At 40.7% G+C, this 16,383-nt stretch overlaps 1 protein-coding gene across 1 annotated transcript in view; it reads left to right on the top strand.

The window, feature by feature from the left end:
- The window catches only part of exoc4 (exocyst complex component 4), a 567,281-nt gene that overhangs the window by 495,155 nt on the left and 55,743 nt on the right, over positions 1 to 16,383 (top strand). The window contains exon 13 of the mRNA XM_072562911.1: positions 5,304 to 5,482. Coding sequence (XP_072419012.1) covers positions 5,304 to 5,482 — 179 coding nt within the window. The remainder of the gene's footprint in view (positions 1 to 5,303; positions 5,483 to 16,383) is intronic.

Genomic DNA, 16,383 nt, shown 5'->3' with positions numbered 1-16,383 from the left:
TTCAGCACCACCCATTCCCCAGAGCACTCCAGCTCACCCACCTCAACACAAACACCATTCCTGTCCCTTTCAAAACCTAAGCTAAACGCCCCTACTAAAACAGGCACATTCAACCAATCTGGTTTTTTTTTAATTGACATTCCTAATATCCCTTTTCTCAGTTGCAGCCTCCAACTCATAATTATTACCCAGCTTCATACTCATCTCTCTTGAAATTCTTTGTTTAAAATCCTCCAATCCAGCTTCCAACCGCATGAGTTTTGAGACTGTCTGGCTGAAGTCATAGTAGACAATTGTGATTGTGATGTGAATCAAAATCACAAAACAGCAGAATAGGATCAGGAAATATTAGTCCTAGGTAAATTGATCTAAAGCAATCCAGAGAAAGGAGATGACATTATGCAAAGACGAAATATAGAATTAGTCTGCAATTCATTATATTGTACAAAAGTGCTGTGCAGTCTTCAAAAGGTTTGCTATTACATTGCTTCTGACAGAGCATCCCCTAAAGTATACAGGTATTCTTTATTTTTAACCCTTTGAACATTAATATTTTCACCCTACTTGATCACTACCCTTAAGAAAAAGATATAGGTCTTTCCCTGCTTAGATGATCTCAGTGACACTGACACGGATTCATATTCATGAGATTCTCGCAACTGACTGAAGCTAATGTTTTCAGTGGTACAGTGTACGAGGCAATGAATTAATCTGAACATCTCTATACTCAGAATGACAATAATGTGAAACTCATTATCGTGAGATGAATAGAATTGAGTTATTACAGCAGGGAAGAACCTCATTTAGGCCATCATGTTCATGTGTCCTCTGAAGAGCAACACAGTCAGTACCGCTCCCTCACCCTTATCCCCAATTACCAATCAATTTTCTTTTGAAATTATTGATCATCTTTGCTTCCATCAACTTCAAGCAGTGAATTCCAGGTTATAAATGCATTTAAATCTAATCATAGATGAAAATATGATGAAGAATGGAATAAACAGTTATGTAGATTGGGTAAATTGAAGTCAAGTGGTAGAAGGACTATGTGCAACATTGACACTAGTTGTGCCGATAGGCTTGTTTCTGTGTAACTGCCCCCTCTGTAAAGGGTTTAGACATTGCCTATTTGAATGATGTGTGCATTGAAGTGGGTGCTTGATTGTGTTTCAGCTTCATCAAAATTTAAGCTTTTGCCAGAAAAAGAGGTCAACCATTGTACCTGTCAACAAATTCATTTGTCATCTGATTCCCTTCTAGCATTGGGGAAAATAAATCATAGCTTTTGTGTTGTTTCTACAATGGAAGAATTTGTCCACCACAAAGTTGATTGTGTGGGCCGTTGGTTTGCATGTACAAATGATTGGAAAACATTTTGTATGAACTGGTTTATTAGAATAGGAAATCATGTCCTGGCACAGTATCGGGAAGCTGGTGAGGAGTGTGCATAAAATGCATCTGCATCTGTTCACAGAAAGATTGGTCTCACCAATAATCTTAAGGACGGTTTATGAGAATGAATTCTTAATGCTCCCTGTGCATAGCAGCTCAGGAAAAACAATTAGTGGTAAATGACCACATGAATTCTATGACAGCCTTTAGAAAGGTTTAAAATGGGCTTGAGACAGTTTGTTAAGACTGCTTGGCACTACTGTTGGAAGTAACGTATTGTGATAAATGATCAAGACACAGCACCTGACTCCATTTGATGGATGAGTGTGCTGTCGCCCTGTCAGCTGGGTGTGTGTCAGTTGCTTTGTTTGGTGGTCTTGGAGAGTACAGAAAGGAGCCATGGTTGGTGGCAGGTGGTATAACCTGCACCATTACTACAAGCACTACCTGACAGCAGCATATGCAGGAATATACAACACACTTAAGGAAGTTAGCAATGAAGGATTGCCCACTAGTGCTCCACATCAAACAGCTAGCCTCTGACTGCATGCTCAAAATGTTGCCTGCCACCCAGTTGCACATTTATCGCTCAACAGTAGTTCTTCACTCATCTTTACAGCTCTTTAAATGTATTGTCCTCCGCAGGACATATAATCAAGCTGCAACTTACTGCTGAAAAACTGACCAAATTTTCCAAGTACTTAAAAAATGAAATTCATTGTAACACACTCTAACTATATGATGCATCATTTATGAACCCAGAGTGGCCTACCATATATCAAAACTATTTTTCTGCCTGAATATCAAAATCCCATTTAGTGTAAAAGATAGTACATTGAATGTGCATCACAGAAACATTCAATCCAGCCCTGCTGATCTGAGTTGATATTCATGCTTCACATTATTTTTCTCCTAGCCTATTTCACCGAACCCCATTTGTTATGCTTTCCTTTATTGGTCAAAGTATTGGGTATTGGAGCGAGAGGTCATGTTGTGGCTGTAAAGGACATTGATTCGGCCACTTTTGGAATATTTCGTGCAATTCTGGTCTTCTTCCTGTTGTGAAACGTGAAAGGATTCAGAGAAGATTTACAAGAATGTTGCCTGGGTTGGAGGATTTGAGCTAAAGGGAGAGGCTGAATAGGTTGCCGCTGTTTTCCCTGGAGCATCGGAGGCTAAGGCTGAAAGGACTACATAACCTTTTTAAAGTGAAAGCATCATCACATCAGTGCTAGAAAAACATTTTCATAATATCCAAGTTATTTATGCATATTAGAAAATAGAATAAAAGGTCAAAATTTGTAAATTATACTGAACTTGGAGATAATGATGATGATACCATCTCAAATTGGGTAGCCCCAGTGGCGTATGGAACTGACATGAAGTGTAAGCTGACATATTTTGTCAGAATAGGGAGAGGCAATAGTAAGTAAATTGAACTGTTCTAAAAAGTGCACAGGGACAGAAGAATGTTAGGTTCATGTGGCAGGGCATATTGAGTGAAAATGTGAGTTTTTGGACTTTAAATATAGAGATATTGAATTTTTTAAAATATCAGGGAAATTATGCTGAACTTTTATGAAGCTCTGATTAGAATACAACCAAAATGTTGCATTTAATTTAGTTCTGCTTCTCAACAGGAAGGGTCTGAGTAAATTAAGAGATCGCAGACAATATTTACCAAATCATTCCAAAGCTTGAAGAATTTTTGCATCAAGTTTAAGTTGGAGAAGCTAGAATTGTGCTCCCTGGAAAGATTTGTCAAAGGTGTGCAAGATTCTTGTAGCTTTGTGCAAATTAGACAGAGAAAAGTACTCTCCATCAGCTGATGTACAATGTCGAGGAGGCCAGATTCAAGATTTTGTAAAGAGATGTGAGGTGGGCGGTGTGAGAAAGATATTTTTATGTAACGAGTAGTAATGAATTTGAACTCACCTGTGAGAATGGTGGAAGTGAAGATTATCAACAATAAAAAGAACTTGAGGGAAATAAACTTAGAGCAATGACTGTGTGACTTTAGCAAACAAGAGAATGGCTGAGAACTATTCAAGTTGTTACATTGGTTGCAGTCCACTCCTTCAGGTTTTACCAGTTTGACAGAAATATTTGTATTTTGGCAATTCTATCAGAGGAGCATCTTATAAGAAGCAAAATTTCAGGTTCTGTGGTGTATTTTTTATTCACTGACATCTGGGTGTGCAACACCAGAGTTCTAAGACCAGCGGGTGTTGTTAGGTGATCATTAACATAGGCACTGTCCTTTCAAAGCCATGTTTTCTTTAGTAATTGAAGAGATAAACATTTCTTATCTCCTTGCTTTACATAGCTGCTTCTCCAAATTTATGACTTGAATAATTTACAGAAAATTGCCCACATATTGCTGAACACGATTCCAAGAAATCACATGATCTTTTTCAGTCCAGAAAATATCCAAATAATTCCATCTCTTCCAGCACCCTTTACATGGTCCTTTAATGTAGATGTGTATTCCCAACTATACGTTTAGAAGTATTGTAAATTATGAGGAGACTCCTGATTAAGAGGGTGGAGCAAGGTGGGGGATAGGTGGTAGAGATGTTTGAAAACAATTACTTTGGGAGGAAGAATGAGGAGAAGCAATGAAATAAAGGGTTCTTTTCTCACAGGAGTGCAAGAGAGAGGGACTTGGGCTATACCTACATATATCAGTGAAGGAAAGGTTGAGAAACTAATCAAGAAAGGATACAGGATCCTGGATGGTGTCCAATTCTGGGTTCCACACACTGTAAAGAATTAGAAGATCTCAGAGGATGCAGAAAAGATTGATGAGAATGCTCTCAGGGATGAGGGACATCGGTGATGTGGAAAGGTTGGAAAAGATAACATTAAGAAGATAGTGATGTTCAAAACCATAGTTGACTGCATAAACAAAAGGATCAAGAACTAAAAGTCACTAATTTAAAGTGATTGGCAAAAGTAGCACCAGCAACACCAGGAAAAGCATTTTGTGCAGTGGGTGCCAATGATCTGGAATGTATTGCTTGGGAGTATGCTGAAGGCACTTCAGTCAAAGTCTTCTAAAGAAAATTTTCTAAAGCAAAAATATTTCCAGAGCTGGGAAAAGGGCTGGAAGGCTTGGTTAGTTGCTCTTTCAGAGACATAAATGGTGTCCATCTATACGATGTAGCCATTCTGTGATTCTATAGCATTCACAATTCTTTTTCATTTTTAGGCTTTTCAGCATTCTAAAAGAATATTTGGCCATCTTACCTCTGCTGGATGTATGAAAGTGTTATCCATTAGTCCTACTTCCCCATAGTCCAACTACATTTCTTCTTTTCGACAATATGTTCCAATTCACTTGTAAAAGTTACTATTGAATCTGCCTCTCTTATTATTTTCTGACATTGCATCCTAGACCATTTGCTTTGCTTAAGAATATACTTCTTCATTTCCTCTCTTGTTCTTTTACCAATTATCTTAAATCTGCCCTCTATTGCTGAATCTCCTGCCTGTGGAAACAGATTGTCCTTTTTTACTCTGTCAGGAGCTTTCATAATTTTAAACACCTATTAAATCTGCTGTAACCTTCAGTACTGTGCAGTGATGTTTTTCTCCCGTGGAGTCTTGTAAATAAATCGCTTACCACCTTCACTGTGACTGAACGGTAAAAGTGAACAATCTTTTCAAGATTTTTAAAAACACATTATAATGATAAAGTAAAATCTGAATGTATGATTATAGATTTAATTACTTTGTAACCAAAAGTGAATATTAGATGTGTACTACATTATAAACCAATGGTAACAGCACTGACAATATCTTTTAAAAAAATTGTAGTCATGCTGGTCACATTAGGTTTATTATTCATGAATCCTTGATTTCCCTCTGGAGCTGTGTTTAAGTGCATTATTATTTTTACTCTAATACAGAGCTGCCAATGCAAAAGAATCTGAAGTGTTGACTGGCAACTTGGGAGACAAGCTTATCCCACAGAATGAAATCCTAAGAGATGTCAGTGATCTAAAGGCCTTGGCAAATCTACACGAGAGTCTGGAATGGTTATCAGCTCGGCTGAAGGGATTTTTTTCTAGTCTGCCTACAGCTCAGTGTAAGTATCTAGCTCCGTTGATAAAGATTTTGTTGACCTTGATTTTGCTTGATACACTGAATTAATTATGGAACAGATAAACCACTATCCATTAAACATGCTCCAAATTTGCTTTAATTGCAAAAGGCAGTTCATATTCTCTTTCTCTGCCTTGTTCCGTGTGTCCCTTGCACACTCATTCCATCCCACTGCCTGCTGTCAAACTGATGTAGTGCTAAACAAAATTGAAAATGACATCCATTGTGCCTGTAACTGTGATGCCTTATGTCTCAAGTGTCCCCTCAGTGTCTTTGCAGCCTTTAACACAATCGATTACCCCACCTTCCTGTAATTTCTCCCTTTTGTTGTCCAACTTAATGGGGCTACCCTCATTTTGTTCCACCCTTACCTAACCGATTTTGGCCAGTGTACTGCCATTAATTTCTTCTCTTCCATTCCTGTCCCATTATCATAACAGCTCCCCAAGGATCTATCTTTTCCAGGAACCTTTTAAAGAAGGTGAGAGAGAAAGACACCAGTGAAATTGAAGGAGGGAATCCCAGAATTTATGGCCTCTGCAAATGAAGTAATCAGAGGCCAGAATTGGAGGTGCATGCATATCCCAGTTGAATGGTGAGGAGGTGGCAGAGATAGGGAGTGGTAAACCACAAAGAGGGTTGAAAACCAAGATGTGACCTTCAAAATGTAGACTTATTTTTAACTGGGAGGACTGTAGGTCGGCAATCAATGATTCAGATTTGGTATAAGTAATAAGCAATTTTAGATGCCCAAAAGTTTATAAATGATGTCCAGTTTCCTCCGTCTTAACACTAGGGCTGTAAAGTAATTGTCTTCAGCTACTTGTCACTTTTTAAAATGATTCCATCATCCTTCCCAATATTGAACCAGACTGTAACCTTGGATTTCCTTTCAACTTTGAGCTGATCTTCTGACCTGACCTCATATCCTTTCTATCACAACAACCTCCAAGTTCCTCTCCTACCCTAACCCAATTACTGCAAAAAACTCTCAACTGTGTTTTTATACCCTCAGACTTGGCTATTCCTATGCTAATCATTCTTCCATCCTCCATAAACTTAAATTCATCCAAAGCTGTGCAATCATTTTACACTCATCCATCGCTTTGTTCTCACTAGCAATTGACTACTTGTTATCTCAAGCCTCCATTTAAATTTCTCATCCATGCAATTAAATTCTGTCATGGCTTCACCCTGCCCTTCCCTAATAATTTACTGCAACTTTACAATCTCCTACCACTACCAAGGTTTGTTTGTCAGACTGTCTCCTCTTGTTCAATTGTTACTTCCCCACGCTCCTCCTTCTTTGGTATTACTTTCAGCCATCTCAAACTTAAGATTTGGATTCCTTGATAAGCCCACCACCTCCACGACTCAAACTCTGTTTCCTCCTTTAACACCCTCCTTTAAATTGACCTCTGACATTCTCACTAAATTGCTTTCTTTGGCTTAATACCTGTTTTTTCTTTAAGCTTCTGCAAAACCCTGGACATTATTCCACTGTGAAAGGCACTTGGCCATGATCCAGCTATTTTATGTGCAATCATGGCAGCCAGTTTGTACATAACAAGCCCTTGCAAACTGTATTGAGGTAACTGACCAATTGCTTTGTTTCTGAAGATGTTGATTTTAGGATAAATTGTAGGTCACAAGTCTGGCTTTTGTTACATAGTGGTGGTGTCCCTATCTGTGGGCCAAAGATCAAACCCCACCTTTCCCAGAGGAGTGTCATAACTTGTTTAAACAGATTGTTTAAAATAAATAGATCAGGAGACTGAGACAGTAGCCATGCTCATCAAATACTGTACATCTGAGAGAACAGAGCTGGCTGAGGTGTGATGTCACAGTTCAAAGACAGCATGTCTAATAATGAAGTAGTACCTCAGCACTACATTAAAGTGTCAGCCTGGCTAAAGACCTGAAGTAGGCCTTGAAATCATTATCGCAGACTCAGTGCTATCACTAGTGAGGATCTGTGCTGTTTCAATTTTTGCTGATTCCGAGTGTTGAAAGCAACAGGGTCAATGAACTGGGGAGGGGGTGGGGGAACAGGAGTTTGCTCACCATCTAGTGACTTCTCCATTTGTTTTTGTTGGCGTTTTGCTCAAGCACATTCATTTTTGAGGACAACAATATATTTCATGGCACCATCGACAGTTAGTTCAGTTCCAAATTTAGTGGCATTATCCTACCGTGAGCACAAAACTGATTCTTTGAGTTTCATCACAATATTGTCTCCACAGTCTAATTAGTTCCTTTGTCTTGGAATTCTTGTTCCTTTGCCAAATCATTTGCTGGGCTGATTTGATCAATTGAATACTTCTAGGGCCACCCATTGGCCACTGCTCATCACCCAATGCTTTATTTAGGGTGGCAGAAAGTTTTCGAAAGGCTTTGGATTTTTCCAGAAACTTCTCACATATTTTTACTAACAGTGAAGACGGACCTTCATTTACCCATCTTTGAACAAACTTACTTTTCTCACAGAACATTTTAAGTGGCAATTTCAATGCCAATCCAATCGAATTGAACTTCCTTAGCTCAGAGGTTCAAGACTGTCTCTGGCTTGGTTCTCAGATCCGTTTCTCAAGTCTCTCGTAGAGTCATAGAGGTGTAAAGCATGGAAACAGACCCTAGGGTCCAACACACCAATGCCGACCAAGTATCCCAACCCAATCTAGCACCTGGCCCATATCCCTCCAAACCCTTCCTATTCATAAACCCATCAAAATGCCTTTTAAATGTTGCAATTGTACTAGACTCCACCACTTCCTCTGGCAGCTCATTCCATACATGTACCACCTGCGTGAAAAGGTTGCCCCTTAGGTCTCTTTTATATCTTTCCCCTCTCAACCTAAACCTATGCCATCTAGTTCTGGACTTCCCCACCCCAGGGAAAAGACTTTGTCTATTTACTCTTTCCATGCCCTCAAAATTTTGTAAACCTCTGTAAGGTCATCCCTCAGCATCCAACACTCCAGGGAAAACAGCCCCAGCCTGTCCAGCCTCTCCCTATATCTCAAATCCTCCAACCCTGGCAACATCCTTGTAAATCTTTTCTGAACCCTTTCAAGTTTCACAACATTTTTCCGATAGGAAGGAGACCAGAATTTCACGCAATAGTCCAACAGTGGCCTAACCAACGTCCTGTACAAACGCAACCAACTCCTGTACTCAATACTCTGACCAGTAAAGGAAAGCATACCAAATGCCGCCTTCACTATCCTATCTACCTGCGACTCCACTTTCAAGGAGCTATGAACCTGCGCTCCAAGGTCTTTTTGTTCAGCAACAATCCCTAGGACCTTACCATTAAGTGTATACATCCTGCTAAGATTTGTTTTCCCAAAATACAGCACCTCGCATTTATATGTATTAAACTCCTTCTGCCACTTCTCAGTCCATTAGCCCGTCTGATCAAGATCCTGTTGTGATCTGAGTTAACCTTCTTCGCTGTCCACTACACCTCCAATTTTGATGCCATCCGCAAACTTACTAACTATACCTCTTATGCTCATATCCAAATCATTCATATAAATGTCAAAAAGTAGAGGACCCAGCACTGATCCTTGTGGCACTCCACTGGTCACAGGCCTCCAGTCTGAAAAATAAGCCTCCACCACCACCTTTGAGCCAATTCTATATCCAAATGGCTAATTCTCCCTGTATTCCGTGAGATCCAACCTTGCTAACCAGTCTCCCATGGGGAACCTTGTCGAACACCTTACTGAAGTCCATATAGATCATATCTACCACTCTGCCCTCATCAATCCTCTTTGTTACTTCTTCAGAAAACTCAACCAAATTTGTGAGACATGATTTCCCACGCACAAAACCATGTTGACTATCCCTAATTAGTCTTTGCCTTTCCAAATACATGTACATCATCCCTCAGGATTCCCTCCAACAATTTGCACACCACCAACGTCAGGCTCACTGGTCTATAGTTCCCTGGCTTGTCCTTACTACCCTTCATAAACAGTGGCGCCACGTTAGCAAACCTACAGTCTTCCGGCACCTCACCAGTGACTGTCGATGATACAAATATCTCAGCAAGAGGCCCAGCAATCAGTTCCCTAGCTTCCCACAGCGTTTTAGGGTACACCTGATCAAGACCTGGGGATTTATCGACTTTTATGCATTGCCCTTAGATGTTACTCCCCTTTTTTTTGTGTATATAATCTCTCTCTCTCTTTTTTGTCTATAAAATCTCTCTCCTTATTTGTGGTGTTCTCAACTCCGTACCTTTTTTATCTCTCTCTCTCTCTCTCTCTCTCTGTGTCTTTCCACCCCAGCCCTTGCCAAGACCGATCCTTTTCGGGTTGGACTAGGACAATAGACAGCGAGGGGTTAGTTCAGCCACTACTTGAATGAGAAGAAAACCAAATGGTTATAAAATACTCATATCTGGCCGGCCGAATTCTTCAACACTTAATAGTGAAGGACTAAAGGCTCTTACACCACTGTCCACGATACGTCCGTGCCCGAACCAAGAGTCACGGCACCAAATGAAGATCTAGACCCCTCCAAAGGGGCCTCTTGGTTTGAGATCGGTCAGAAGAATCACTAGAAGTATAGTCTGTACAAAGCAAGGTTGCCAGTTTAATAAAGTAAGGCAGCCTGATGCAGTTCTGTCGCGCAACACAGAGGTTAAAGCTTCTGTGCTCTGTGGCAAAATTGCACAATTACATTAAAAAATTACACATTATTTATATGTTTTTTAAGAGACAGCCACCCTCAATGACAAGAAAAGACCAATCAAATGTAATAAGGTGACATGACTGACAGCAGATTAATCCTGAGAAACAGACCGTTCCACGCACAAATCCATCCCATGCTTGCTAGTTTGAGGTCAGTTCGAATACCAAATCACTGTCTTATGATTCATATTATGAATACTCAATTGTTTTTTCTTATCTCTAACCAACTCAGCAAAGCATCAGTTCAAGTTCACAATGTCAAAGAAAAATCTAAAGCCATTTTGTTATGTTATTTTAAATTGAAAAGCCATTTTGTGGTTAATAAAAATCTGCTATACTTGTTACTTCTGAAAACAGCCTAAATTCAAATTTTAGATCCTCACTAGGACAGGATTCAGTCTCACTCCCTGTGCCAGGCTTCTGGCTCTATAGAAGCTGAATTTTCAGTGCTTTCGATTTCAGCTGAAAAGTCAAGTACACATACAAAAGCTCCACTTACCCTTACCAGTGGACAATACAGAGTAGGCAATGTGATTTAGGTGTGCTGGCCCTGTGATGTTCTTCAGAGACATCAGTTTCCAACAGGTGCCTGTGATTTAACAGTATCTAGGAAGGACCATCCGAAGTCAAATCTCTTGTACTAAAACCTACATTTAAGTAAATTTTTTAAAAAAAGGAAGATGGCATTTTGTTGGCATGTTTACCATTAGTGCTCTTCATACAGATAAAAACTCAATAATCCATTACTGTATGTGTGTTATAATTAACATTAATATAAAAACAGGATGGCTAATAGGAGTGCTTTATCATAGATGGCAGTCACCTCACTGTTCATTATTACTGTTTGCTGAACTGATGGAAGTTGTGTAGCTGTCGTCTTATCTTGAGTCATTTGAAATTGGATTTCATTTTATTAGCCTATTCAGGAAGGAGAAATGTTTTTTTTTTATTAATACAAATAATTTTCCTCTTCGCATAATGTGAAATGTAATAAATTAAAGCTTAGAGTAACCCTTTGAGTGTTAAATTCTTCCCAGGACTATGTTATATTAGTTAATATTCTCCATCAAAAAGAAGTTTCATCATGTCAGATATATTTTCACCCGTCTGTCAATGCTCTTGGGATGTGTCTTAGTAAAGTAACTTGGGTATTAAATGAGAATGACAATCATTTTATTTCATAAGGTAGATCCATCAAAACAGGAAACTAATTCTCATTCTCTGTCAAGTGTGAGAGTTGATGGCAAGATCAGTTTTTATTTCCCTTAAGGAAATAATAGTGGCCTGTTTTTCAAACACTGCAGCCATGTGATGCCAGGTGCTGCTAAATAAGTCCCAGAATTTTGACCAAGTCATGAAAATGATAAAGAAATCACTGATAAGGTGCAGGATACTGCGTACATTAGAATGGAATTGCAAAGTGACTGTGTTCCTTTCACCTACAGGCCATGCCTTGGTAGGTGGCAGAGGGTACATGTTGAGGAAGTACTGCTGAAGAGGTCATAGAGTCATAGAGATGTATGGCATGGAAACAGACCCTTCAGTGCAACTTGTCCATGTGACCAGATATCCCAACCCAATCTAGTCCCATTGCCAGCACTTGGCCCACATCCCTCTAGACCCTTCCTAATCATGTACCTATCCATACCTCTTTTAAATGTTGCAATTGTACCAGCCTCCACCACATCCTCTGGCAGCTCATTCCATCCACGCACAATCCTCTGTGAAAAGGTTGCCCCTTAGGTCCCTTTTATATCTTTACCCCTCATCCGAAACCTATGCCCTCTAGTTCTGGACTTCCCCCACCCCAGGGAAAAAACTTTCTCTATTTATCCTATCCATGCCTCCCATAATTTTGTAAACCTCTACAAGGTCACCCCTCAGCCTTCAACACTCCAGGGAATACAGCCCCAGCCTAGTCAGCCTCTCCCTATATCTCAAATCCTTTAACCCTGGCAGCATCCTTATAAATCTTTTCTGAACCCTTTCAAGTTTCACAACGACTTTCCAATAGGAACGAGACCAGAATTGCATGCAATATTCCAAAAGTGACCTGACCAATGTCCTGTACAGCTGCAACATGACCTCCCAACTCCTGTACTCAATACAGTGGAAGCTTGATTATCCGAATGTGATTGACGGGCACAATTTTGTTCAGATAATCAGTTATTCGGAAAATTGATGAAATGCCTTTCCTCTGGGGCTCGGATTTATTGAAGTCTGCTCCCGGTTCAGGAGACTGCAACAGCACACAGCGCACGAGTCCCTGCGTCCCAACCCAGTGCAACTCTGCCACCCCCTCGTTCCCAACCTGGTCCAACCCCACCCCCAGCAGAAAGCGTGTGATCCCCTGCCCCCAACACAGCCCCCTCACTGCCACCCGTCCACCCCTGGCCCCTCTCCAGGGCAGCTGGACTGCATACCAACAACAAGACTGTTGCTGCTGCTGCCGCTGCCTTTGTGAGGTAAGTTTCCAAATAGCACACACACAGACACAGCCCCACACAGACAACGTTTTACTGAAATATTTTGACAGGTTCCATGTTTGACCTGTACAGGACAATATTGGAGAGAGTATTCCTGGGAAGTGGAAGGGAGGGGGAGGGGGTTAGGGGACATCCCTCTGTAGAACTCCAGGGAAAGTGTGGGGAGAGAGAGAGGGTGGGAGGTTAGTCATTTAGAGACTGTGCCTGTTTAATCACTGTAAACAAAAGACACGATCACTGTTGGAAACATGTCTTTGATGTATTGTTTCTATGGGGACCCCGAGATCTCCTTCAGATAATCCGATTTTCGGATAATTGGTATTTGGATAATCAAGTTTCCTCTGCATTTTGACCAATGAAGGAAAGCATACCAAACGCCGCCTTCACTATCCTATCTACCTGCGAATCTACTTTCAAGGAGCTATAAACCTGCACTCCAACATGCCTTTGTTCAGAAACACTCCCCAGGACTTTACCATTAAGTGTATAGGTCCTGCTCTGCTTTGCCTTTCCAAAATGCAGCACCTTGTATTTATCTAACTTAAACTCCATCTGCCACTCCTCAGCCCATTGGCCCATCTGATCAAGATCCTGTTGTAATGTGAGGTAACCTTCTTCGCTGTCCACTACACCTCCAATTTTGGTGTCACCTGCATACTTACTATCATTTATATAAATGATGAAAAGTAGTGCACCCAGCACTGATCCTTGTGGCATTCCACTGGTCACAGACCTCCAGTCTGAAAAGCAACCCTCCACCACACCCCTGTCTTCTACCTTCGAGCCAGTTCTGTATCTAAGTGGCTTGTTATTCTTGTATTCCATGAGGTCTAACCTTGCTAACCAGTCTCCCAGGGGGATCCTTATCGAACACCTTACTGAAGTCCATATAAATCATGTCCACCGTTCTGCCCTCATCGGTCCTCTTTGTTACTTCTAAGATTTGTTGCAGTGCATCATTTATGTATGGAAGACCTGTGAAAGGATCTGCTGGCATTGTAAATAAAAAAATCACCTGTGTGATGTTCAGACATATCAGGTGGTGCCAGTGAAAGCTTTGTTAGAGGGGATGCATTTGTGAACACGCCTGTTGCACGGCAATAAAATGTCATCCTAGCTGAAGTAGCCAATCATGATTACAATCCGTAAAGAGTTTATTCATTGAAGTTGGACGAAGGTTGAAGTGGATCAGCTATGAGCCCATCCACAGTTTAATAGCTTGCAGACACTCATTTGTCAATCTCTATCCATAAGAATGAACAGTTTCTGTGGGAGTGAACATGTACCATTCGCACATTCAGAGCACTCAGGGTGATAACAAAAATCCACTAACATCAATGTGATCAATACTTCGGACCAACAGCTCTAATAAAGGAGGTTAGCAAGAAAAACCTACCATTGAGAACAGATTTAACCAGAATGTTTGAACATAATTCCCTTCAACTTTTGCCCTGTAATTTTAACTGTGTAGTTCTATATTCTTCAGTTTTGTTTTGGCAGCTATGGTTTTGGTTAGCTATAGCCATATTCAGGAATGTCATCTCCAAACATCCCCTTCTTCCTCTTTCTTTAAAACTTTATTAGTAAAACACAATTCTCTGATCCAGCTATTAGTCATAAACCCTCCTTCAACCTGTAGTGTCATTTTTGGCTTAACATCCAATTTTATCTGATTCCAGCCAGCATTTAATGAGGTGACACAGGTCTTACCCATGGCTGGTAAGCCAACGAAAACCAGCATTATCTCCTTTGGGGAAAGTCCACTGTAATATGTGCCAATTAAGTATTTTAAATGCAGAACACGTTTCCCTGGATAAAGGACCTAGGGATGGAAATCCTGCGGCCCTGAGAACTGCCCACTCATCAGGTAGATGTTTATTATAGGCAGCTCCGAATACCTGGAGACCCACAATCAATGAGGACCCAGGTGAATGAGGGAGAAACAGGGGTGTTGTAGACCAGGAGTTGTGGAAATTGAGAAAGTGGATTTGTGGCAATGGCCCCTGTATTAAGCACAGAGTATGCCAGAAAACAAGGGACTTGTCCACCATTTACTCCCATCCCCATCCTCCACACGAATCCATAGGAAACTGCAGAGATGCCTGTTTTTCAGGCTTACATATTGTTATGATCCTAGTTGATGTTAATACCGGACAAGTCAAATCCCAGAATGAAACCTGCATGGAGGTTAAATTATGAACACATTTACAAGAGTTTGCCAGTGTACTTTTAAAAAAAATTATTCAAAAGAAAAGCATTAACAAAAATGTTGCAAAGATGTCATTACTAGTAAAGAATTTCAAACCACATTATTTGGGCGGCATGGTGGCACAGTGGTTAGCACTGCTGCCTCAGCGCCAGAGACCCGGGTTCAATTCCCGCCTCAGGTGACTGACTGTGTGGAGTTTGCACGTTCTCCCTGTGTCTGCGTGGGTTTCCTCCAGGTGCTCCGGTTTCCTCCCACAGTCCAAAGATGTGCAGGTCAGGTGAATTGCCCATGCTAAATTGCCCGTAGTGTTAGGTAAGGGGTAAATGTAGGGGTATGGGTGGGTTGCGCTTCGGCGGGTTGGTGTGAACTTGTTGGGCCGAAGGGCCTGTTTCCACACTGTAAGTAATCTAATCTAATTATTCCTTTTATCCCAGCCATATAATATTCTTTGTAAATAACAATATTTGCAAGTTAAGATTTACCACCATCTCCATACCAAACCTTTTTGCTCAGAAAAGAATAGCGGCAACCAGTTCTCTTGCAGTCAATGTCTTTCTCCTCAAAGCACCTAAAAAAGACTGCAAGCTAAACTCACTATTACTTTCTCAAATATTCAGTTTCCAGCTGTCATACTATTTATTTCGGGAGAATTTAATATTTCTGCCTCCTGAGCACAAAATGACTGACACCCTTCTTTATTTTTCTGTTTCTTTGTGTTTTCCTGAACTCGTGTCACTTGGCATCAGCACAGTTGTTTCCTGTTTTTTGCAATAATGTACCAATTCCATCTACTGTTGTAAAACCTTATTCAAAATGCACGTATACAAACTGCCTTCCAGAATTCACAGCATCAAGCTCACAAGTGCAACACTAAAAATGAGACTAAAACCATGTCTCTCCTTTCTTCACATAGTACAAAATGTAATTTAAGTTTAAATTTATACATTGTACCGAGTGCTATGGTGAATCTTCCACCTGATGCCAGTTGAATAACAACTGCGACAGGAAAACGCCCTGAAATCAGCATTAATTGTACCACCCATTAATCTTCCCTCCCCAGAGCAAAGATAGAGATGGGAACGTGGCAGAGTCCCCAGCTTTGTACTTGCTTCAAACCTATTTTGGGATGTAGGCAGTTGGGCAAATCTGGACTTGTCTTCATCCTGGTATTAGTGAGAAATTTGCAACCAGCACCTGCCTGTTATTGTAAGAAAGTGTCGAAAATGGTGTATTAGCGGAATGAGTGAATGGTGGATATACTTGTTGTTATGTGATGTTATATATGTTCATTTAGTGAATATTTCTGTGATAGTGTTCAAAGTTAGTGAGAAGATTTGTAGCTCGGGTGCTCATTGTTGTGGTTCTGTTTGCCAAGCTGGGAATTTGTGTTGCAGACGTTTCGTCCCCTGTCTCGGTGACATCCTCAGTGCTTGGTAGCCTCCCGTGATGCGCTTCTGTGATGTGTCCTCCAGCATTTATAGCGGTTTGT

This window comes from Chiloscyllium punctatum, chromosome 44 (genome assembly GCF_047496795.1).
Source record: "Chiloscyllium punctatum isolate Juve2018m chromosome 44, sChiPun1.3, whole genome shotgun sequence".
In the NCBI taxonomy this organism is placed as follows: Eukaryota; Metazoa; Chordata; class Chondrichthyes; order Orectolobiformes; family Hemiscylliidae; genus Chiloscyllium; species Chiloscyllium punctatum.
Note: the sequence above shows the minus strand (reverse complement) of the source record. Positions and strands in the feature narration are given on the sequence as shown.